General features: G+C 45.0%; 1 protein-coding gene across 1 annotated transcript in view; it reads left to right on the forward strand.

Moving 5' to 3' along the window:
* ZBTB10 (zinc finger and BTB domain containing 10) overlaps positions 1–23,104 on the forward strand; it is a 264,270-nt gene extending 241,166 nt beyond the window's left edge. Inside the window, exon 6 of the mRNA XM_069220405.1 lies at positions 19,711–23,104. Within this exon, the coding sequence (XP_069076506.1) occupies positions 19,711–20,133 (423 nt within the window). The 3' untranslated portion in view covers positions 20,134–23,104. The remainder of the gene's footprint in view (positions 1–19,710) is intronic.
* The last annotated feature ends 614 nt before the right edge of the window (positions 23,105–23,718 follow it).

Below are 23,718 nucleotides of genomic sequence, written 5' to 3' on the forward strand. Positions count from 1 at the left end.
GACTTATTCTCTGGCAGTGGTGTGTTTTCCAGATTTACAGAATTGTAGTGCTGTACAAACTCCGCAGACATCTCATGATAGAACATGAGTGGGTGCTGGCCAATGACTCAGATCCTTTTGAAGATGGAGAAACTGCACTTGTCAATTTGTTCACCATTGCAGAAATCACAACATATACAAGCTTTCATATTCCTGTCACTAAAGATTTAATCCGTGGAGAATTTGATTTTGATCGCGTGGTCAAAATATTCATCTGGGCCTTATCTGGTTATACTTCCAACACCCAGTTTTACCTTCATCATGACAAAAGATGCACATATGGATGCCCTTCATCCAAAGGATTAAGGGCACAGACAGATACTGCTGCACATAAAAGTACTTAAGATGAGAGCTATCTGCCAACCCAACCTCTGTATTATCTAGTCCTTCACCTTGGGATCCCACTGATACTCATAAAAGGTAGAATATGCCCACATATGTTCTAGAGCTCGGAACACAGTCTTCCATTACATTTTATATTTACAATTACTCAAATAAGCAGAAAACATGACAGAATAGTGTGTTTCAAGTGAATTTAGTACATGTGCATTGTATTTGGATGAACACACACTAAAAAGAACAAACCGAAGAAAAAAGAAATCTGGAATGATGCCTCCTAAGAGAAACCCTGCATTTGTTGAAATAAATAGACAGTGCTCCTTTACAAACCCTAGAAGCTGCACTATCCCCTTGTGTTCAGCAAGCAGATAGTCCATGTTTTTTGTTTTGCTTTGAGGAAGTTCTTGGACACAACTTTCTACAAAGCTTTTTGTTTAGCTGAAAACTCTTAATTGTTTGGGGGGTGGTGTTTTGGTTCTGGAAAAAAAGCCTCTCTCCTCCTTTTCTCCCCCATCTCCTTGTTTCTTTAAATTATCATGCTTACTACATTAGATAACTGTCCATCTTGTGAAGGAATGTTATCCAGGAATGACTATCAGTTGGTCTGGGTTGTCTGTCCACTGAACTCTTACTCTATCAAAGACGTAAGACATTTGACAGATAATGTTGTACGGAAGATGGAGGTACAGGGAAGGTATCCACCCTAACCTTTGCAAGGGGGCAATGGACTTCACTTCTGCCACTTTGAGGAGGTGGGTGGGCAACATTTCCTAGTCATGTCTCTCCTACTCTGTTGATAGGCCTTCAGACGACCGTTCAATGTTGAGAAATTCCCATATCTCAGGTTTGTAGTACTCTGGGTTGAAGCACATTTTGACCTTGGGGGCTCGCCACACCAGCTTCCTGTTGCCTTCAAGGTCACAGTTGTAGAAGAGGCTGAAGCACCCTACACCATCACCTAAAGATGCTATCTTTTTTTGCCGAGGATAAGGATCAGCCAGTCACTCTGGTGGATCTCAGCTCTCTGCTATGGGCTCAGCCTCTTTTTAAGGTCTTACAGTCCTAGTGGATGAGCCTTCTGTTTCTCCTCGTTTGAAAAACATTGGATGTGTAGGCAGAGATTTTTTCTTTCCAGTTTACTCTTCATGCTATTCTTCAGGTTAATCTGGGAAGAGAAATAGAGTGTCTCAGCACAGAAGGCACAAGCAAACTGAATCTGTTCCTTCAAGGCTGCCTCCAGTTGTAGATAGGGAATCCTTTCATAAGCTGTTCAGCAGAGCTGTGAGGAAGTTCAACATAGAGACAATAATCCTGAAAGGGACGGTGTGTGTGTTTTATTTTATTTTTTAAACTACTCAGATGGTTTCCTTAGTTCTGACTGTATTGGAACCAATGATGGACACTTTTGCCAATCCTTTCTGTGAGCATCCAGTGAAGAGGTGGCTTTATAAGAAATTCAGATATGCGCATTCAGTGAGTTCGTAAGGGTTACTAGCAGAAAATACACTTGCAGTAAGTGCAGCAAAAAATGATTAAGCTGCAGTTTCTCTCTTTAAGTGTGGTGGAGAAAGGGAGTGGAAGCTGGGATCTCTAGACATTAAGGATTATTAGACAACTGAAAGCATTCTTAGAGCCATAAGTTCTTTGGCTTTTTTACATTGTTGCAAAATGTCTCTCAAGTCTCTATGGACTGCTTTTTATTTTAGTTTCTTCCACTTCACAGAAAGCTTACTGGAAAATGTTAAGGAAACAAAGTTGATCTTGTGTAGCTGGTTTACAGGGGCATCCCTGAGCAAAGGCAATACCATTGAGAGTCCTTTCAGCAGTAAATGTCAACCTGTGGAAGAGGATCTGGTAGTCAGACTTTGGTAGTCACTGGAAAGACCATAACAAAGCAATGCTTTCTTTCCCTGCGTCCACTGTTCAGCACCCCGGTGGGAGGTAGTATTTTCAACTATGCCTCTGCCTGGCAGGTAGGTACAGAGGACAGATTTGTGCTTGCTATTATGCACAATAGGTCAAAAATCAGATTTTCTATTTTGCATTCCCAGATTCCACTGAAGGGGCTGAATGCTCTTTCTAGACGAGCTGTTTAAAGGAATTTCAATCACTGCTGAAGAAAATGCAAAATAACCTGTTTGTTAACATCAGTGGAACAGAGGTGTATATTTTCACTATTTCCAGCATGATCATCCTGTTCTAGACTTCAACAAAACAAAAATAGATGGGTAAAGAGGGAACGTTCAGGATTTTGACTCGCCACCGAATCTTCCAACCCATGCAACAGGGCAGTTGGATGTATGCTTTTGTCTACAATATGTAGATTTTCATGTATCCATGTAAAATACAGATCTTAGGCCTGAAGTCACCCATAGAGGTATTTTTAACATAATGGCAGTTGTGCGAGCATTTCTGTGAAGAAAGTGTTGTTCACTTACTTAGAGAACTAGTTGATGAAGGCATCTTTTCGTCAAAACTTCAAATCATCAGTTATCATTAGACTTGCTTTTCAGACGGGCTCTTCATGACAATTTCAGAAAGGCGACACTGATGTAATACTTTTTTCATGAAGACTTGTATTGCTTATTTTTCATGATAGTTGTTCATAGTTTAGCAAAGGAAAGTTGGGCACAATACCTGTTGCTTCTTAAACAATAACTAGAATGGAAATAAAAGAAATCCACTTACATTGGTCATTGAAAGAGGCCTAAAGCTATTGATAGCCACAATGCATAGCTTTTTGTTCAGCAAAGATAGTCGCATGCTGCAAGATGAGAAGTTGACACTAGTTTGTAGTACAGTTGTTGTTCATCTGCTGTACAATGGCTTATTGTTTGATTTTGTGGCTAGTGCCAGTAACATAGAGTCCCATCCTGGCACCAGCTCTGTTCTCCACACTTGTACCTTAATCGCTTGCTTAAATGTTCTGCAGCCCATGTCATTTGTGAAGTTCAAACTTCCACTCTTATGTGTCTTGGGCCTGTGTAGATTTCCATTTGATAGCTGTGGCCCTTTTTGCTAGAACCATTGCTAAGTCTACAAACAAATGGACTTGTCCACCGTTGACCTGTCCCTGTAGATCAGAATCATTTTATTTAAAAAAAAAAAAAAAAAAAACTTTAAGCATTTTGTACATCCAGACAATGTAAAAGAAAGTGGTTTTGTTGCACCTGCCTAAAGGTACTATGCACATAATATGTAATCATAAAGGGATGAGATTGTGTACATAATTACATTTGATAAATCAAATCCTACATTTCTGGAGATCGTAGAGACAGGATGGAGCGCCGTTGACAATTCACTATTAGATAATTCCTTATCCATCTGGACTTCAGACACCCCAGTCGTGTCCTAGTCCTGTATAAGGGCCTTGTGTATATTTGTTACTGTGTGGTAGTGTCTCTGGCCCCCACCTCCCCCCTGCCTCACAACAATGTCAGTAACTTTTGGAAGAATCCGTCTGTTTTAGGTTCATTTGTGGACTTGCCCCAAGGCACACTTACTGCCATTCTTCCGTGCCATGAACTGTCCTGGTAGTAGCCTAGCCCATTTTCCTCTCTAATATCTGCAAATGCCACCAGAGATCACAAATTATGCAGCTGTCCCAACACAAGTTATGTAGCTCTTAAAAAAACAACCGGACTTGGATGTCCTTACCCCCCCCCCCCAAATCCTGGCATACACCCCAGGTGTAATTCAGGTTTCAGCTGTGATTCACTGTTAGTAACAAAACCAAAAAAATAATTGAGATTTGTTGTGGGGGGTCAGCCTCAGAACAGGTATTCAACCCCCAAGGCACTGCATAAGGTGGCAAGTGCATGCGTTAATTCTTGGTAGATTGTCTGGTCATACCATGCTGTCACCCATTGAAGGGATCAAACCTCCTGTGTCTATTGGAAGATAGTTTCTCTAAGGGATCCCCGTTTCTTCTGGAGCTCCACACCAAGTCAATTAAAATGGTATTAATGTAATGGAAAAAGCAAGGAACATCTCCCTGACAGCAGTCATGAAAGAAGCGTCTGGTGAGACTCACTGGTTCATTGGTAAAAAAACAAATGCGATGTACATGGCAGGAACACCATTTTAGAGAGTGCTGAATGCCCTAATGAGAGCAATGGCAATTTTGTTCAGAAACTTGACTGATGCCGTGGTTGAAGCCAGTACTCTTCACTTTACCACCAGTCACATTGGATGGGTGTCTGTGTATATTTATACCTAGATATCTGTAAAAAGTGTTGTTCCAAAATGTAAGTTGTGTGTCAGTTATATTTGTTCTCCCTGGATCATTTATATATTCACATGCTTGTTGAGCCTTTCTCCATAGTCAGGCTGGAGATTAGCAGCGTGACTATGTGGAATGATTTAAACATATGACTACATATATGCAGCCAACCTTTTGCAGGCAGTCAACCCCACACTGCATGGACCCCCTTACCCTTTATTAAATTACTGGCCCTGAGGGAAAGGGTCCCTGGGGGCTTTTGGCAGAGGGGGCACAATTCCCCTCCATTTGTTATAAGGCCCTGAGGGATGAGGTCCCCAGGGCGTCTTGGAGGCTTGGGAGGAGGTCAGCATACCCCCAATCAAATATATTGAAGTCTTTATTGAAATGTACATTTGATTAGAATTATTGGCAATTTTTGGAGAAAGATGATAGATGTGCCATGCACTGGCAAAAGGCCATAAGCAGGGTGGGGATTGCCTGTGAGGGAATGGCCGCAGGACAGCCATGCCCTTCAGCCAACCCCCTCACTGTGCACTGGCAATAGAGGCGAGAGATTGACTTCATGTTTGGTAATAAATATGACTATACGTAAAATAAAATTAAAAAAAGCCTTGAAATTCACTGAAAATACCAAAAGTTAAAATAACATTATAGTTAGGTGAATTGTTCGGTAACAAAGTAATGGTTTAAACTCTAAAAACCACAGAAATTATTATTATGTTAAGTAACTAAAACATCATTGATAGTATCACTGCAATATTTGCATTGAAAGTATTGATGATGTGTGTGTGTGTGTGTGTGTGTGTGTGTGTGTGTGTGTGTGTGTGTGTGTTTGATGGCATGTGTGGCTGTAGATACACATGCTTTGTTTTTGTCCGAAGAACCTTTTCGAATCACAAGATAGAGTGAGTCCTCCTCTTGATGATACTGCGTATGAGCATTGAGTCCTTTAATAGAGTGTTTTCTCTCTGTTGTCGGGTTTGAACATGTCTCCTCTTGCTACAGTATTCCTTAGCTCGGTCCATCCTGAACTCTTCCCTTTCTTCTTTCTTTCCGCAACAGTTAAGTATTTCGATCGCGCCTTTCAAACTTAACGTACTTAAACCAAATACTGGCATCAGGAGACTGTTTGCGGCCCTTCAAGGAGTCAACACCCTTCTTGAGCCTACTCCTTTACGTACTGTCGGAATATGCAGGGCTGATGGAACAGACTCCATTTAGGTTCTGTCCTCAGTCATTCCAAATTTCCACACACCTACCAACACATGATGTGTAACTTGTGCTTGTCCCCAGAACATAAAGAGGAGAACTGCAAAGGCTGTAGATTTTTTCAATCTAAGAAGACTCTCTGGGACAGACGAGCGCGTCAATTGGAGATGGCGTCGAATGCACCGGACAACTCTCTCAACATTTTCGTAGAGGAACAGAGGCACAGGAGGAAATTGGACATCAGGCAGCCCTCTCTATTCGGGATTCTGAGTCAGATGTTGAATCTGACATCAAGAGTCAGACGCTCACCACAGCACAACATGCAAGTACACCAGTCCCAACTTTCCATCTAAAAAATCATCTAAACTGTTTGTTGGTCCACCACTGCCTTTGGGCCATGGTCTGATCTGAAAGTTTTATTCAGATGCCATGCCCTCAGTCTCTGCACTGAAAATTGTCAAGGCCCCAAGGTGTCTTCAACATCGACCGCAGACTCAACATCATCCCACACAGTCTCTGGATCGAGTCGAATTCGGGTCCGAGAACAAAGCCATCGACATCAGTTTTGGGGCCGACATCTTCCGATTGACAAAAGGCTTCCATCCTGAAAACGTCGGAACCGAGGATGATAGCTTCGAAATACTCTACTCTTTCATCTGGAGCAGCATCACCAGTATAGCTAGTTCTGGAAGTAATGGACGCTTGTCAGCACCAGCTCCACATACACAAGGGAACGGGGAAAATAATTGCATCTCTTCCCCTGTTTCAATTAAAAGGAGACTTACTTTCCTCTCCAAGGACAAAGACAAGGCTCCAGTTCACCCTCAGCCTTCTTCAGCTCACTCTCCTGTACTTCATCTTTCTCCTCCACTACAATCTCCTTCCCCTTTCACAGAGCCACAGTTTACTCCAGAATGGTCACCACCACCTCATGGAGATGGCTTGGGTAAAATTCTACATGATGTAGATCTATTGGATTTATATGATCCAGATCCCTTACTCCCTAATGACCCTGATTTGTACCCAGCATGGCTTTCACCGCCTGAAGATGCAACAGCATACAATCAGGTTATTGCACGAGAATCTGCATACAATAATGTACACATGCACAGTGACCCGATGAAGAGGATTTGCTCTTTGATACATGGACCAGAGAGTCAGTTCTTGCCCATGTTCCAGGTATGGACCAACAAAAAGTAAAAGGCAGCACCATCAGACCTTATATTTATCAGATCGCAAGTACCTCCTGACTTATAAACACAGCACGGACACGTGCTAATAGACATTCCGCATGAGATGTTCCTTCTCCTGATAAGGAGAGCAAAAAACCTGATACAGCAGGGAAAAGAGTATCTTCACAGGCTGATAATCATTGGTGAATTGCTAAATCTGATAGACTTCTAGCTGCAGATTCCTTATCTTTGAATTACCTGGCATCAGCTTCTAATCTGGATTTTTTTTGCTGAGCAATACCCTGCCCGCGCCGTCAGGTGGCATCGTTCGGCTCCACGTGGCGTCATTGGAGCAGTCTGTGATGTCACCTATAAAGACACCACCCCTCGCGCGTATGTCAGTTATTTTCCTTCTGTGCAGGTCCGGGATCGAGCTACCCTCCGCCTTTTTTTTGGCAGGCCCTTTTTCAACCCTTTTGTCGAAGATTTTTTGTCCGTGCGAGATGTCCTCGAGGAAGACTGGGTTCAAGCCGTGTGGCGCCTGCCATTGCGCCATATCAGTGACGGGCCCCTACCAGGTATGTCTCTGGTGCCTCGACAGAGACCACGACTCAGTTGTGCTCCGACTGCCAGGCCATGGCTCCGAAAGCTTTGAGAGCGGTCTCTGAAGCTCAGGGCGGCCCGGCAGTCGACATAGGTAGGTGCGACTCCTGAGAGGTCACAGTCCCGAACGAGGAGGTCATGGGACCGCTCCAAGAGCACCAAGCCCTCTTATCATTCGATGTCCTCCGGGCACTCGGGAAAGAGGCACAAAAAAGAAGAAGTCCAAGCTGACTTTTTTTACTTTGCTATGGACGTTGCCCAACGAGGCGTCTTGGGGAAGTCTATGTTCTGAGCATGGTTCTGCAGAGCTGATGCCAGGGTCGACTTTGAGTCTTTACCCCTATCCGGGAGCCGGAGCCACCCACACTCAAAAGAATGCAAGCTCCATCCTCCTTCCTGATGATCTGGAGCCGGAACGACATTGTACTATGCCTATTCCTACCTCGACGAAGCCAGCACAGCCCAAGATCGGTGCCTGAGGCTTATTTCGATCAGCCAGGCACAGGTGAGGAATGGGAGGGGTCTGAGGACCCTTTAGTGTATGGTTCGGAGCAGGACTGGTATGAGGATCTAGGGGAAGCCAGTGGAATTGATACTTCTCCAGAAACTGGTATGCTCTCACCTCCTTCTGGCTACGGAGGAGGGAGCTTCATATGTCATGGTGATGCGTAGAGCTGCTGAGGTCTTGGACATAGAGATGCCTGTGGTACCTGTCAGGACTAACATCCTGACAGAGGTGCTTCAGCCAGGGGTTGCTACATCGGAGTCGATGTTACCCTTCAACAAAGCCCTTACTGATGTCCTGCTGGGGACGTGTTCCAAACCCAGCACAGGGGCTCCTGTACATAGGACAATCGGCCGCCGTCAATCAGCTCCTACTGACAGTAGTTTCCTCACCCAACACCCCACCTCGGACAGCTTGGCGGTCCAAGCCTTCTGATGGATACAACTACCTGTGGATTCCTCACCTCATGAATACTCCCATGGCGCCAGCATTCGACGGAAATCTTCTTACTAGTCTCTGCACGTCGACGAGGACGTCACTGTCTCGCACGCGACGCCGTCTGACGTCATACAGGCAATAAGAGGTCCTCGACGACGTGCGGACGTCAGTTCCCTTTTTTCCGTGCATTCGAAACGGTTATCTTCGAGGGAGCAACTGTTACTCTTGCGGTTACAGTGTATATCTTGCTGCGTACTCTTTCTCTGTGGAAATAATGTCGCAGAGAAAGTCTGGATTTAAGCCTTGTCGTGAGTGTGGAGGCAAGATGTCGGTGACGGATCCTCATTCCGATTGCCTTTGGTGTTTGAGCTCCGACCACGACGTCTCGACTTGTGATTCGTGTCAGCACATGAATCCGAAGGCCATTAAAGAACGCGAGGCGAAGCTGTTTATGGCCAAGTCAAAGGAGAAGCATCACAAGAAAAAGTCTTCTCCAAGACATCGGCGTCATCGAGACTCCCGGCGCCGTAGAGAATCTCGGCGTCATTCAAGGGAGGCTCGTTCCAGGTCTCCGGATCGGCGCCGGAGGACATGGGAGGTCAGCCCCACGGTGACGCCGCATCCTTCGACGCCGTTGCTCTCTCCGACGTCTCCAACTTCGCCTGGACAGGCGTCGGTGATTGAGGTATTGGAGCCTCAGGTGTTTTCTCCGGCACAGACGCCGAGGCCGGCGTCGGGGTCGCCTCCGAGTCAGGCACCCCAGTATCCGGCTTTTCCCACCCCTGGAGCCGATAGTTCCGCATTCTTGAATGCGATGTATGCCATCTTCCAACAGATGGCTCCAGGGGGTGCTCCGGCTGGGCCTTTGGCCTTTTCTTTGGGTGATCCTGCGCCTCTTCGGCCGGCACCCTTTATGCCCTTTCTCCCGTTTGGGAACGTGGGCTCGGCGCCAGTGTCGGCGCCGGTGGCCGCTCCGATGGCTTCGGAGGGATTGGCCCCAGGGATTTCCATCCCGTCGACGTCGAGATTTCGGCCTGTGACTCCGGTGGGTCCATCCGTTTCATCTGCTCTTCAGTCGGCGCCGAAGTTACCTGTGGCGCCGGATGCGGCGTCGGTGGCTTCGGAAGATCGGCGCCGATCTCCGACTTCGGCGGAGGTGTTGTCGACTCCGCGGATTGAGCAACGACTGCATTCAAGGAGGCGTGCTCTCCGGGTACTAGAGGAGCAGGAGTACCAACGAGCCCTAGAGGAAGGAGAGCTAGAGGACTCGGGTGATGGGCTGCGTGGACTGGAGTCGGCCAGTGGGCTGGACACTTCCCCTGAGTGGGACCTTTCGTCCCCGGGGGAATATACCGAGGAAGCTGCTTCCTTTCATACAGTGGTACGGAAGGCAGCTAGTTTTTTGGACCTGCCTTTGCCGGTGGTGGAGGCGAAACAAAACCTTTTGACAGAGGTTTTGCATCCGGCCTCAGCCGCGGCGGAGCCTCTATTACCTTTTAATGACGCTCTGCTGGATCCGGTCTTAGAGGTGTGGAAGAAGCCGGCATCTTCCCCAGCAGTTCACAGAGCCGTGGCCAGGAGGTATCGGACGGCTCCAACTGATCCTGGTTTCCTATCTAGGCACCCTACGCCGGAGAGCTTGGTTGTGCAGGCCTCCTGTTCGTCCAAGTCAGCGCCTGGTTCTTTCCCGACGGTGCCTGGGGACAGAGACTCAAAAAAGCTAGAGGCGCAGTCGAAGAAGATTTTTTCGTCCTGCAGTCTGGCGTTAAAAGCCACTAATGCGACCTGTATCCTGGGGAGGTATATTCATGCTCTGATGGATGACATCTCCTCTTCGTTTACAGAGCTTCCCCAGGGTCTTTTGGATCTTGTCTCTGATGCCCAGGCTGCTGCGACCCAAATTATCCAGACGGGACTGGATACCACCGACTCGGTAGCCAGAGCAATGGGCACAACTGTGGTGGAAAGGAGACAGGCCTGGCTCCGTAACTCGGGCTTTTCGGCGGATGTACAGTCCACATTGTTGGATCTCCCGTTTGATGGGGACAAACTGTTTGGGGCTAAGGCGGATTCGGCCTTGGAACGTTTTAAGGAGAGCAGGGCCACGGCTAAGTCGTTGGGACTCCAAGCTCCTTCTTCCACGGCCTCTTCCAGATTCTTCAGGAGGTTTCGTGGATTTGGGCGTGGCTCTTCCTCCTCTTCCTTTCGGGGAAGATATCAGCAACCTGCCTCTTCCCATCCCTATAGATCTTTTAGGGGGAGGGGTAGGGTCCGCACCAGGGGAGCCTCTCAGCAGCACTCTGCCTCTTCCTCATCCTCTGGCGGGGTGCAGCAGGGGAAGCAGCCTTAGGCTTCCACCATTTCCCACTCACTCCTCTCCTGTAGGGGGAAGATTACAGCATTTTCTCACCAAATGGGAGACTGTTACGTCGGACACTTGGGTTCTCAGTGTTGTGGGAAAAGGCTACACCCTTCCCTTTCGGGAGTTTCCGCCCCTCATCCCGCCCCGCCCTTCGTATTGTTCACAAGAACACCTCCTGTTGCTAGAACAGGAGGTAGAAGTCCTCCTTTTAAAGGGCGCGGTGGAGTTGGTCCCGGAGCAGGAAAGGGGTCAAGGAGTTTACTCAAGGTATTTCCTGATTCCCAAGAAGGATGGTCGTTGGAGACCAATTCTGGACCTGAGGATCTTGAATTGGTTCCTCAAGCAGGAAAAGTTCAAGATGCTGACCCTAGCACAGGTGCTTTTGGCGTTGAACATGGAAGACTGGATGGTGTCTGTCGACTTGCAGGATGCTTACTTTCATATCCCGATACTCAAGTCACACAGGAAGTATCTCCGGTTTGTGGTGGGATCGCAACACTACCAGTTTGCGGTCCTTCCGTTTGGTCTTACTTCAGCACCTCGAGTCTTCACGAAGGTGATGTCGGTGGTTGCGGCAGAGCTCAGAAGGAAGGGGATAGCAGTATTCCCTTACTTGGACGATTGGTTGATCAAAGCCAAGTCCCCGGAGCTTGTGTTGCGTCATCTGCAGTCAACAACCCAGTTGTTGTTCGACCTGGGCTTTTCGGTGAACGAGCCCAAATCTCACCTGGAGCTCTCTCAGCGCCTCCTGTTCATAGGGGCAGTACTGGATACGACATTGGGTCGGGCCTTTCCTCCGCCTCAGCGGATTCAAGATATTCAGGATTTGGTTCCAATGTTTCGAAATGGAGCGGTAGTTCCAGTCCTCAAGGTCCTTCGTCTGCTCGGTCTTTTTGCCTCCTGCATTCTGTTGGTCACGCATGCTCGCTGGCACATGAGGGCTCTTCAGTGGTGCCTCCGAAGGCAGTGGTCTCAACACAGAGGGGATCTAGAGGGTACTGTCAAGATCTCCAGAGATGCTGCTGTGGATTTGAAGTGGTGGATTGCAAGCAACAATCTTTCACAAGGAAAACCGTTCCAGCAGTCGCCACCAGTGGCCACAGTCATAACGGATGCTTCCACTCTAGGGTGGGGAGCTCATCTGGGGGATCTGGAGATCAAAGGTCTTTGGTCTCCAGAGGAACAGATTTTTCACATCAATCTGTTAGAGTTACGGGCTGTACGTCTGGCTCTCAAGGCCTTCCTCCCTTCCCTTCGTGGTCAGTCGGTACAGGTCCTAACGGACAATACTACCACGATGTGGTACATAAACAAGCAGGGAGGAGTGGGGTCGTACCTTCTCTGCAGAGAAGCTCTTCGACTATGGTCCTGGGCAAAGGACCATCGGATTTGCTTGATAGCAAACCATCTGGCCGGAGTCTTGAACGTGCGTGCGGACAGTCTCAGTCGCCACTTCTCGGCAGACCACGAGTGGCGTCTCCATCCAGATCAAGTCTGTTTAATCTTCCAGAAGTGGGGGTTTCCTCGGGTAGATCTGTTCGCCACTCGAGAGAACGCGCATTGTCCGTTGTTCTGCAGCCTTCAGTATCCGATGCAGGAAGCGTTGGGGGACGCGTTTCAAATGACCTGGTGCGGCCAGTTGCTTTACGCGTTTCCTCCCATACCCTTGATTCCTCGAGTATTGAGGAAGATTCGCCAAGACCGGGCTCTAGTAATCTTAATAGCTCCGGATTGGCCAAGGAGGGTGTGGTACTCCGACCTTCTCCAACTCTCAACGTGCCCGCCGCTCCGTCTCCCTTTCAGGGCAGACCTCCTCTCGCAGTCGCAGGGGCAGGTTCTACACCCCAACCTCCAGAGTCTGCACCTACATGCCTGGAGATTGAACGGGGCAACCTGAGTTCCTTCTCTCTCCCGCCTGAGGTAGTGGATGTTATATTAGCGGCCAGGCGACACTCCACTAAATCTATCTACGCTAATAGGTGGTCTAAATTTGTTGCGTGGTGTGGAGAGAGGCAGATTGATCCTTTACAAGCTCATCTATCGGACGTTTTGTCTTTTGCTCTATCTCTGGCGCAGAAAGGTTGTGCAGTGGCTACCATTAAAGGTTATTTATCGGCCTTGTCAGCCTTCATATGTCTTCCAGACCAACCATCTTTATTTAAATCCCCTATTGTTATCAGATTCTTGAAAGGTCTTCTAAATCAATATCCTCCAAAGCCATTCGTTATGCCGCAATGGGATTTGCCCTTAGTCCTGACTTTCCTTATGGGGTCCCCTTTTGAACCTATGCATTCTTGCCCCTTGAGGTATTTGGTTTTAAAAACAGTCTTCCTGATAGCTATAACATCAGCAAGGAGAGTGAGTGAGTTGCAGGCCTTATCAGTAAAACCCCCTTATACAACTTTTTATGGGGATAAGGTGGTGTTGAGGACCAAGGCTGCTTTCCTCCCGAAGGTTGTTTCACCCTTCCATTTGGCTCAGGCAATTACTTTGTCCACGTTCTATCCTCCGCCTCATCCTTCCAAAGAGGAAGAAAGACTGCACCGTTTGGACCCAAAGAGAGCGTTGAGCTTCTTTATCGATAGAACAAAGGATTTCAGGCTGGAGGATCAGCTGTTTATTGGATACGTGGGCAAGAGGAGAGGAAAGGCAGTCCACAAGAGAACACTATCCAGGTGGGTTGTTCTTTGCATTAAAATATGTTACTCTTTGGCAAAGAAGGATCCTCCTGAGGGCATTAGAGCTCATTCCACCAGAGCTAAGTCGGCCACTTCGGCCTTGGCCAGAGGTGTTCCTGTGGTCGACATCTGCAAGGCCGCAACTTGGTCGTCCCTTCACACTTTTGCAAAACATTACTGTTTGGATTCTGAGGTTAGAAGGGACGGCCATTTTGCACGGTCAGTGCTGCAGGATTTCTTGGTTTGACCATTTAGGCACCCACCGCCGGGCGTGGTACTGCTTTGGGACTCTATTCATGAGGTGAGGAATCCACAGGTAGTTGTATCCATCAGAAGAACGAGTTACTTACCTTCGGTAACAACTTTTCTGGTGGATACATTAGCTACCTGTGGATTCCTCACGGTCCCACCCGCCTCCCCGTTGCCTTTATGGTCTTGCCAAGTAATCCTTGAGTGCGCTCCTCTTGATCTTTGAGGGTGCAATAGATGTATATATATAATATATTTGTATATATATAGGTATATGTGTATATATCTTTATGTATATACTTGGTGTGTGTATATATTTTAAAAGAGAGAGTTTTATATATATATATATATATATATATATATATATATATATATGTACATAAAAAGATTTACAGTTATTCATACAATGTGGTGTATTTTTACAATATAATGGATGTTGCTTTGTTCTTTCATTGCATTGCCTGGTTGTTCTCATGCACGTAAAAAATGATTGGTACTGACGTCCGCACGTCGTCGAGGACCTCTTATTGCCTGTATGACGTCAGACGGCGTCGCGTGCGAGACAGTGACGTCCTCGTCGACGTGCAGAGACTAGTAAGAAGATTTCCGTCGAATGCTGGCGCCATGGGAGTATTCATGAGGTGAGGAATCCACAGGTAGCTAATGTATCCACCAGAAAAGTCGTTACCGAAGGTAAGTAACTCGTTCTTCTCTTCTAATGGTGCCTTCCCTTCCGCTCCCCAGGATAGGCAATCCAAAAGGCTGGACCAACTTGGGACGATGATGTTTTTCCTCCTCCAGCCCGGCATTGAGAGCCGTAAACACCTCATGCCTATTGGGCGGTTTTTCCCATACTGTATGGGATATAATGACACAGGTGCTCCCCCGGGTCCCGGAGGGCGTAACGGACACTGACTCGAGCTGTCAAAGATGGGAGAGATGCTGCCAAGTTTTGATTTGGTGTGGTTTGGACACAACAGACTTGCTGGGCAGGGCAGTTTAATCGACAGTGGCCCTTTGTCGCCACGCCTGGCTTTGTACAACTGTCTTTTCTGGGGATGGCTAGGCAAACCTCATGGACATGCTCTTCGGTGGCTCACGCCTTTTTGGAGAAGAGGCAGTCTTGGCACTTGCGCTGTTGAATGACTCTTGAGCCATGGGCAGATCCTAGGGCCTCCCAGCGCCCGTCTGCCTTTTGAGGCCTTGGAAGGGGCGTGGTGCCACGCCACTCACAGGTCAGCCACCGTCCTCCATCACAGCATCCAGTGCGAGGACGAGGTAGTGGTACCTTCAGACACAGAGGGTCTAGCCAGAGGTCGGCCACCGCCCAGCCTCCCTCTTCCACAGAACCCAAGCCCTCCTAGTATGATTCTGCAAGACCATGTTTGTCCAGTTGGAGGGAGGATTCAGTTTCATCTCCCTCACTGGCGGTCCATAACACCGGACAAATGGGTTTCGCAGATCCATACAGAAGAGCTATTCCCTCCGCATCCAGTCTTTCCCTCTCTCTATACCTCCATTGAAAGAACGGCTGATGGAGGATTGTTTAATCTTGCTCTGCAAGAAAGTTACGACTTTCTTGGCCAAGGGAGCCATAGAAAGGGTCCTGATGTCAGAAGTAGACAGTGGTTCCCGCTACTTTCTGATTGCTTCTTCGCCCTATCTTGGATTAAAGGGACATCAATCTTTTCCTCAAAAAGGACAAATTCAAGATGCTCACTCTTGCTCAGGTCTTGTCTGCCCTTGACCAAAGAGACTGGATGGTAACGTTGGACTTGCAGGATGTGTATTTTCACACCCCCGTCCTGCCCGCCCACAGGCGTTATTTGTGGTTCAAGGTGGGCCTCAAGCACTTTCAGTTTACCATGCTCACCTTCGGTCTCAACAGCCCCCCTTGGGTGTTCACCAAGGTGATGGCGGTGGTAGCATTTCATCTGTGCAGGTTAGGGATTTCAGTCTTCCCCTACCTGGACGATCGGCTGTTGAAGGCTTCTACGCCCCAGGCTCTCGTCACCCACCTCCAGACGACGGCGGACCTCCTGCATTCGCTGGGGTTCACTATAAATGTGCCGAAGTCACACCTGACTCCCTCTCTGCTCACTTTCATCGGAGCTGTTCTGGACACAGTGCAGTATCGGGCTTGTCCTCCCTAACAGCGGGTCCAGGATATTCAGGTTATGATACCGATGTTTCGGCCTCTATCCTGGATTTCGGTGAGACAGACTCTGAGCCTGTTGGGACTCATTGCTTCCTGCATCCTATTGGTCAAGCATGACAGATGACCTATGAGGGCTCTGCAGTGGGCCTGAAGTTCCAGAGGGTGCAGCATTGTGGAAATCTTACTGACACAGTTCAGATCTCGGAGGGGACTGCAAAAGACCTTCAGTTACGGTTAGTAAACTGCGATTAGGTCAGATGCAGACTCCTCTACCTTCCCCAACCAGATCTAACGGTAGTGACAGATGCGTCACTTCTGGGATGGGGCGGCCATCTGGGGGAGGTGGAGATAAGAGGTCACTGGTCTCTGGCGGAATCGGGGCTCCACATCACTTTGCTGGAGCTTCAGGCGATCTGGCTAGCATTAAAAGCATTTCTTCCTGTTGTGAAAGGGAAGGTGGTGCAGGTGTTCATGGACAACACTACCGCAATTTGGTACTGCAACAAGCAGGGCGGTGTGGGGTTGTGGACCCTTTGTCAAGAGACTTTACGTCTCTGGACTTGGCTGAAACAGCAGGGCATGACCCTGGTGGTTCAACACCGGGCAGGTTCTCTGATCGCCAGGGCAGACGAGCTCATCAGTTTTGTGCCGAGCTTAGCAGTTTTGCGTGTTGGAGTTTCCAAGGGGGCTATCGATAGGCAACGTTATTTGTCGCGAGTGGAGTTCAGGCCTCCTGTATGCCTTTCCGCCTATAACACTTCTGCCCAGAGTTCTCAAGAAAATCAAGAAGGACCGGGCCCAAGTAATCCTAGTGGCTGCGGATTGGGCACGGAGAGTTTGGTATCCAGAGCTTCTCAAAATGAGCATCCAGGGTCCCTCTTCAGGATCTTCTGTCGCAGCAGCAGAGAAAGGTTCTCCAGGAGAGTGAGTGAGCTGCAGGCTTTATCTTCAGAGCCACCTTTTCTCTTGATATATCCTGAAAAGGTAGTGTTAAGAACTCGTGCCTCTTTCCTCCCCAAGGTGGTGACCCCTTTCTATCTGGGTCAAAATATCACCTGCCCAACTTCTTGCACCACCGCATCCCTCTAAGGAAGAGGAGCGTCTCCATCGGCTGGACCCAAAAAGAGCGTTATCCTTCTACCTTGACCGCACTAAAGAGTTCTGGTGGACGACCAACTTTATGTGGGGTACGCTGGTGGAAAGAAGGGTCGGGCGATGCAGAAACGATCCATTTCGCACTGGGTCCTTCTCTGTATAAAGATCTGCTACGCTTTGGCAAAGAAGCAGCCTCCTGAGGGCTTGAGAGCTCATTCTACTAGGGGGAAAGCTGCTACCACTGCGTTCGCACGTGACGTACCGGTCGTGGACATCTGTCAGGCTGCAACGTGGGCTTCTTTGCACACGTCCGCAAAACACTACTGCCTGGATAGCCAGGTCAGAAGAGAGGGGCATTTTTCCCGGTCTGTTTTGCAGGACTTCCCAGTGTAAAAATCTCCTTCAGACCCACCGCCAGGAGTTATAGCTTGGGTATCTATTCTAAGGTAAGGAAGCTGCAAGTCTCTATCAGATGAACAAGTTACTTACCTTCGGTAACGAGGTATCTGGTAGAGACTCTATCTAGCTGCAGATTCCTTACACCCACCCAAGCCTCCCTGCTCTGCGGATATTTTTTTTCCATAATTGTTTGTTCTTTCATGACTCTGCGCTTCTGGCGTGGGAAGTTGTGGAAAAGAACTGACGTACGCGTGCCGAGACGGCGTCTATATAGACAACCGTGACATCATAGTCGGCTCCAACAATGCTGACGACACACGTGGAGCTGGTCGACGCCGCCCGACGGCACACGCGCAGGGTACTGCTCAGAAAAAACTCCAGATTCGAAGCTGACGCCAGGGAATTCTAAGGTAAGGAATCTGCAGCTAGATAGGGTCTCTACCAGAAACCTTTGATTCTAGAAATAAAGTAGTAAAATAAACCTTTCCAATACAAATACATTGGCCAGGAGTTAGTCATTGAGTGTGTGCCTCCTTTATTGATTGTGTGTGTGTACAACAAATGCTTTGCACTACTCTCTGATAAGCCTAGCTGCTCGACCACACTACCATGAAAGGAGAGCATTAGTATTATCTACTTTAGCCTCTGTTAAGCCTCTGGGGACTAGATCTCAATTTGACATAGTATATACAGCTTCCTACACAATGGCAATACATTATTTTGACCACTTTGAAAATAATATAGGCCTTGGCTGGCCGCATGTAGGAAGCAGCTAACCACCTAATGGCTTGGTGTAGGAAAACTGTTTGAAAATGTATGTCAAGATGCATTTAGGCTCCAGAATATTCAAACTGCTGTAGAAAGTAGGGTCCCACCGAAAATGGAAGTAGGGTTCTCAAGTACTGCCCACCTCCAAAAGGAGTGAATGATGACAATCTTTCTCAGAGGCATTTTAGGGAACAATTTTGCTCAACTTTTACCATGGGATCACATTCACAGGGACATTAGGAGGCTTGGAGTATAAAACTTAGATTTCATTGGGCATCACTTGCTTGTCATAGGCACAGTTAGAACTGACCAGTGCTGGGGAGTATGTAGCCGAACAGGCAAAATGGCCAAAAAAAAAAAGGGGGGGGTGGGGGGGGTTGGGGGAGCATTTTTGGAGAAACCGGTTTCAGTTGCTCAGTGAGTTTCTAGTGTGTAGACACAATCCATCCACGTGTGGTTCAACCCCTAGCCTGCATATCGAAGATTAATGAAGCAAAGTGTGCTATGTTATAGGCATGAAAACAATTTCACCAGCCATTCCAGGCACAGATTTTCTTCTCATTTACATGGTGTCCTCTGCTGCCCTTCAAGCCCCTGGAGCCTGCTGATGCTGAAGAATCTAAGTCCCCGATTGAAGGGAGAACTTATTCAGGTCTTCAGAGACTGTGGATGCTGGTTGCTGCATTGCTCACAGTATAGCAAGTTGATAACTCTAAGCCCAATTTATGGGGCTGAGCTTCAGGAGGTGGGTGTTAAGTACAGTTAAGAGCAAAAGTTTTCATTATTGTCTGGCTCCAAGATTATTAAGTCTGGTATAACATTAGTGTGCTTGCTCTGTCACCACATTTCTCCTGCTGTCCCCCTAAAACAGGACTTGTCTATTGTGAGAGATGCAGCTTAATGGTCTGCAGCACTAGTAATGAACTAGAAGTTCTAGAATCTAATTATCTGTGTACTTAACTTTTTGGTGAGTGTGCATATTAAGTTTATTGCACCATCATGTCATAAAGATGAACAGCTGATAATTGTGGACAGCTTTTCTTTTCCACCTTTAGGGCTTAGGAACCCAATCTCTTATATCCTGCTGTTCTTTATTATTTACAGTCAGCGGCCAGATTGTGTTTGAATGAGAATATTTTACCTCCACTTTAAAGTTTCTCCAGAAAATAAGATGCAGTATGTATCTCCAGGATGGGTGTGCATTCTTGAAAAGCCTGAAAATGCTTAACTGATTTGAGAGCTAATAGTGACTATTTCAGATGGTGTAGAGAAATCTCATTAATTCAAAAAATGCTGTAAATAAGAAGACTCCCTTAAGAAAGTGGGCTTTAGGGTCCAAGTCCTGATAATCTGTTACAAGTTAAGATGCTTTTTCACAGAAAGAATGTATCATTTCAATTTTGTTTTAACATGTAGCATTTAACTTAATGACAAGTATTTCTATTTGACATCTTATTAACTCTCGTTTTAGGTGCATAAAAAGGATAAAAAATATAAATGTATGGTATGTAAGAAGATATTTATGCTGGCAGCCAGTGTTGGAATAAGGCATGGATCTAGACGCTACGGAGTGTGTGTAGACTGTGTAGATAAATCGCAGCCTGGAATGCAAGATGGAGTTGACCAAGTGCAAGATCCTGATTTTTCAAGGGATGAGGAGTATGAAGAAAATGATGCAGCCGATGCTGTAGATGCAGATGATGACCTTGTTGAAGAATTGGATGACCAGAATGAACCTTCACAGTGGGAGGAGCGACATGAATCATCTAGGTGGGAAGGGCATACTGCTCCTTCTCAATGGGAAGAGCCAGCTGATCCAGCTCAGTGGGAACAATCGGATGACCCATCTCAATGGGAACAGTCTGCTGATGTTTGTATGACTATCGATGATTGACTGGAGTAAATTACAGCTTCGGAGTAATGATAGGACATCCGAATAACAGTTTCTTCTTTGAACTGAAGACTTATAAATGATGGTACAGTGCTGGGTAGGTAGTTAACTTGCTGTGAAAACTGTAGGGTTTCTAAGCCTAATAGCAAAAAAAATGATTCCCAAATTTTTCTATTTGCACAGGACTGTACAGCTGCAACCTTTAGGTTGAATTATAGTCCTCACATGTTCAATCAGTTATCTAAGAGTAAAATAAATGGTATTTTTTATTATTTATAATATAAAGGTAATTGGGGTCTATCAAAGCTTAGTTACTAGTATTGCAATGTTATATGTTTCTGTAATCGCTGTTCACACATTTTATAATGTAGTTAAAGCAAATTAATCAAGGTATAAAAGTGCATTAAATGCAACAGAAAAAGAATTACGCAGTTGCTGTCCTTATAGGGCAACCTTGGTTTAATAGGTACCAGTTTGTGAATTTTCAGCTGACTAGAAATGAAATTCAGATTCATTCTACACTTTTGTGTCCTCTAGAATACATACTAGAAGCTTGGTTTAATATATATGATTATTATTATTATTATTAATCCCATTTGGTCCAGGGGACGTTTTTAGTTGAATTACAGAAATAAGCTTTATCTGTATGTCCTGTTGTCTAAATTGACACACTTTTCTTTTGGCCCGATTGGCAAAGTAAGGTATATAAAGAATAACTGGCACGTGTAAGTTATATTTTCCTCATTCTAATTTTTGTTAATTCAAGTGGTCTTGAGAGATATATATATATAATTATTTTTCCTTTGGCTTTTTCTTTTTAAATGTCTATTTCATATTTTTATTTATTTATTTCAGAAATGTTAGATTATGCAAGTGTAAATTATATTTCTTTCAGTTACACATTTACTGTTGAATAATGACCCTCCACACGAGACAGGATTTGTTTGGTCAGAAATGTCCCCAAATATGATTTCAATGTATTTGATGCACATCCACTCTTTGTAAGTGTTTGCCTCTGTAGCTACACAAATAGGTTCAGTTGCGTTACGATCTTAACTTAATTGACCTTTGTTTTTGTTAAATTCTTAGTTGGATGGCAACATTGTTATTGTTCTTCTCTGACAATTGTGTTCTTTACTGCTGTATTTTAAATTGTCGAGTCTTTTGTAGCATATTTCATTTTAGTTGTATGTGATTGTGAATAATGTAAACTTATGTGTGTGTGTGTGTGTGTGTGTGTATGTATATGTGTGTATATATATATATATATATTTACACACACACACACACACACACACACTTATGTCTAGCTTGATTCTATGAACAAACTAAAGAAATCCTATCAATGTGTCCAGTAGTGCTGGTGTGGAACATTTACAAATTGTGCATACTTAGTCCGTGTGGAAGGTAGGGGATGACACGTTCAGCTTTGTGTGACTAAAGCTAATATATTTGCCTATTTTGTGGGTAAATCTAAATTATATTACCTGTGTGAAAACTATGCAGACAGATTTAATGCTTGATGCTTTATTCAAAGGTTTTTGTAGTGTCCCTTTAAATTTCAATGAAATGTTGGCATAGTGATTTGGGCACTGATGCTTCAGCATATTAACGCTGAAGATGTTAAATAGTTATTGATATTATCAGTCTTGATTGGCTCGGAGTGTAAGCACATTACAGAAGTTTGGTTGTTTGAATTATTTATGTTAAAAATGAAAATACAAATTTTTGATAGTTTGGGACTTGACTGATGTGCGATTCTGGTAGGGTCCAAAGTAGAAATTAGTTTGGCAAAAGGATACTATGAAAGAAAATTACCTTACATGTAACAATAATGTTTTGCTTTGTGAATATGTAAGTATAATATCACATTTTGAACACCTTCCACCCCACATATCCCAATGCGCTGCTTTTGATTGATTGAGCAGTAGCTATTTATAAATATATAATAATATATTAAATTCATAAATCTTCTTTATTATAAATCTGCTCGCCTTATACTTATAAACTGGACCTGCATTTACTTTCTGCTGTTCTTTACTTTTGTCACAAGGTATCTTACTCTACAAGTACATTTTCTTTTAATATTTAAATCATTTATGTATATTTGGTAATTTATGACCAAATGTGATGTTAGGCTGCATACGTTAAATTTAAATATATACTTGGTACACTACATAATTGTTGTGGTTTTGTTTGAGTTGTCTTTAAAGGACAAAATAATTTAGAATCTTGAGAAGTATAATTTATAAATCTTTACACATTAATATTATAATTTATTATTTTAATGTCAATTCATTTTCAATTATTTGCCTGTTTTTTGTTGCAGCCTCCTACCTCGTAATGGCTATTTATAGTTCTAAGCCTCTTGTTCCAAATTATAAAAATGTAAGGTGGTTGAATACAGCCACTAAAAAACTGTCAAAACTATGGCTTCAACTTTAATTGGTGGTTGCGTTTGAATTGTTTATTATAAAACCAATCTAGATTTGTCAAAAGTAACTGTAAAAGACAAAAATTCTGTTGTATATGTTCCATTAATTTCAATATTCGCATATTTGAGATCCTTGTTGGTGGACAAATAGTTGACCTGTGAAATAATCATGCTGTTAATACATTTTGGTGACTGATAGTAATGAGGTATTGCTATAGCAGTTTTTGGAAATTGTCTTGCTAGCCAATGTATTTAGAAAATGCAACTTAGAACTTATTACAGTATGAATTATTGACGTTACTAGTCAGTTTGTTACATCTCAAACACAGACGCAGCACATAGTTATGCTCACAGGAATGGGATTACGTGCAATGAGAATAAAATGCAAACCTCTCAAACTTGAAAAATAAAATCAGGTTGTTTTATACAGATTGCTCAGAACTAGCAAATATATTTAACTGTTTCTACCTAATTTTCAGATCTGATCGTTTCAGGTCATAAAATAAAAAAAATGCATCTGCCATCACATGCCTAATTTAACAGTCCTTCCTGTGTTGCTTTTTTGCTCCTTGAGGGTTTAACTTTGATTTCATGGATGGGGCAGATTAGAAAGTGTTGATGAATTTATATATGCATACACTTGTACTTGCTGAATGCTACACAAAGACAACATGATGACAAAACGGCAACAAAATTCTTGAAGGTCATTCACGGTTGAGACCCAACTTCTGTATATATGCTTTACTTCAATTTGTATTTTTTGATCAACATCTGTAATTTGGAGTGATGAGTTATTACACACTTTTCGTACTGCATGGTTTTAGGTCTGTTTTTGGAGGGTTTCCGGGCAAGTCTATTTTTTTTTTAAAGTGATTTATTTTTGCAGTTCGTAGGTGTCAGAAAAATGCTACGGACATCTGGCTGTAAGTCTGTGTGCTCTGCAAGCACCTTAAACCATCATCTCTGATCATCACGCAGCTTGCTTTGCCTGCTTCTTTGTACATTTACACACAGGTGATCTTTCTTTTTAAATAGAAATAGAAATATCCATTTGCTCAACAGAGTAAGTTGTCAGCTGTTAATATGTTCAAGAACTCAGTCTCTTATTATCACTTGGATCTGATTAAGACTTCGAGCTGCAGATTCCTTATCTT

Source organism: Pleurodeles waltl, chromosome 2_2, assembly GCF_031143425.1.
Source record: "Pleurodeles waltl isolate 20211129_DDA chromosome 2_2, aPleWal1.hap1.20221129, whole genome shotgun sequence".
NCBI classification, from domain to species: Eukaryota; Metazoa; Chordata; class Amphibia; order Caudata; family Salamandridae; genus Pleurodeles; species Pleurodeles waltl.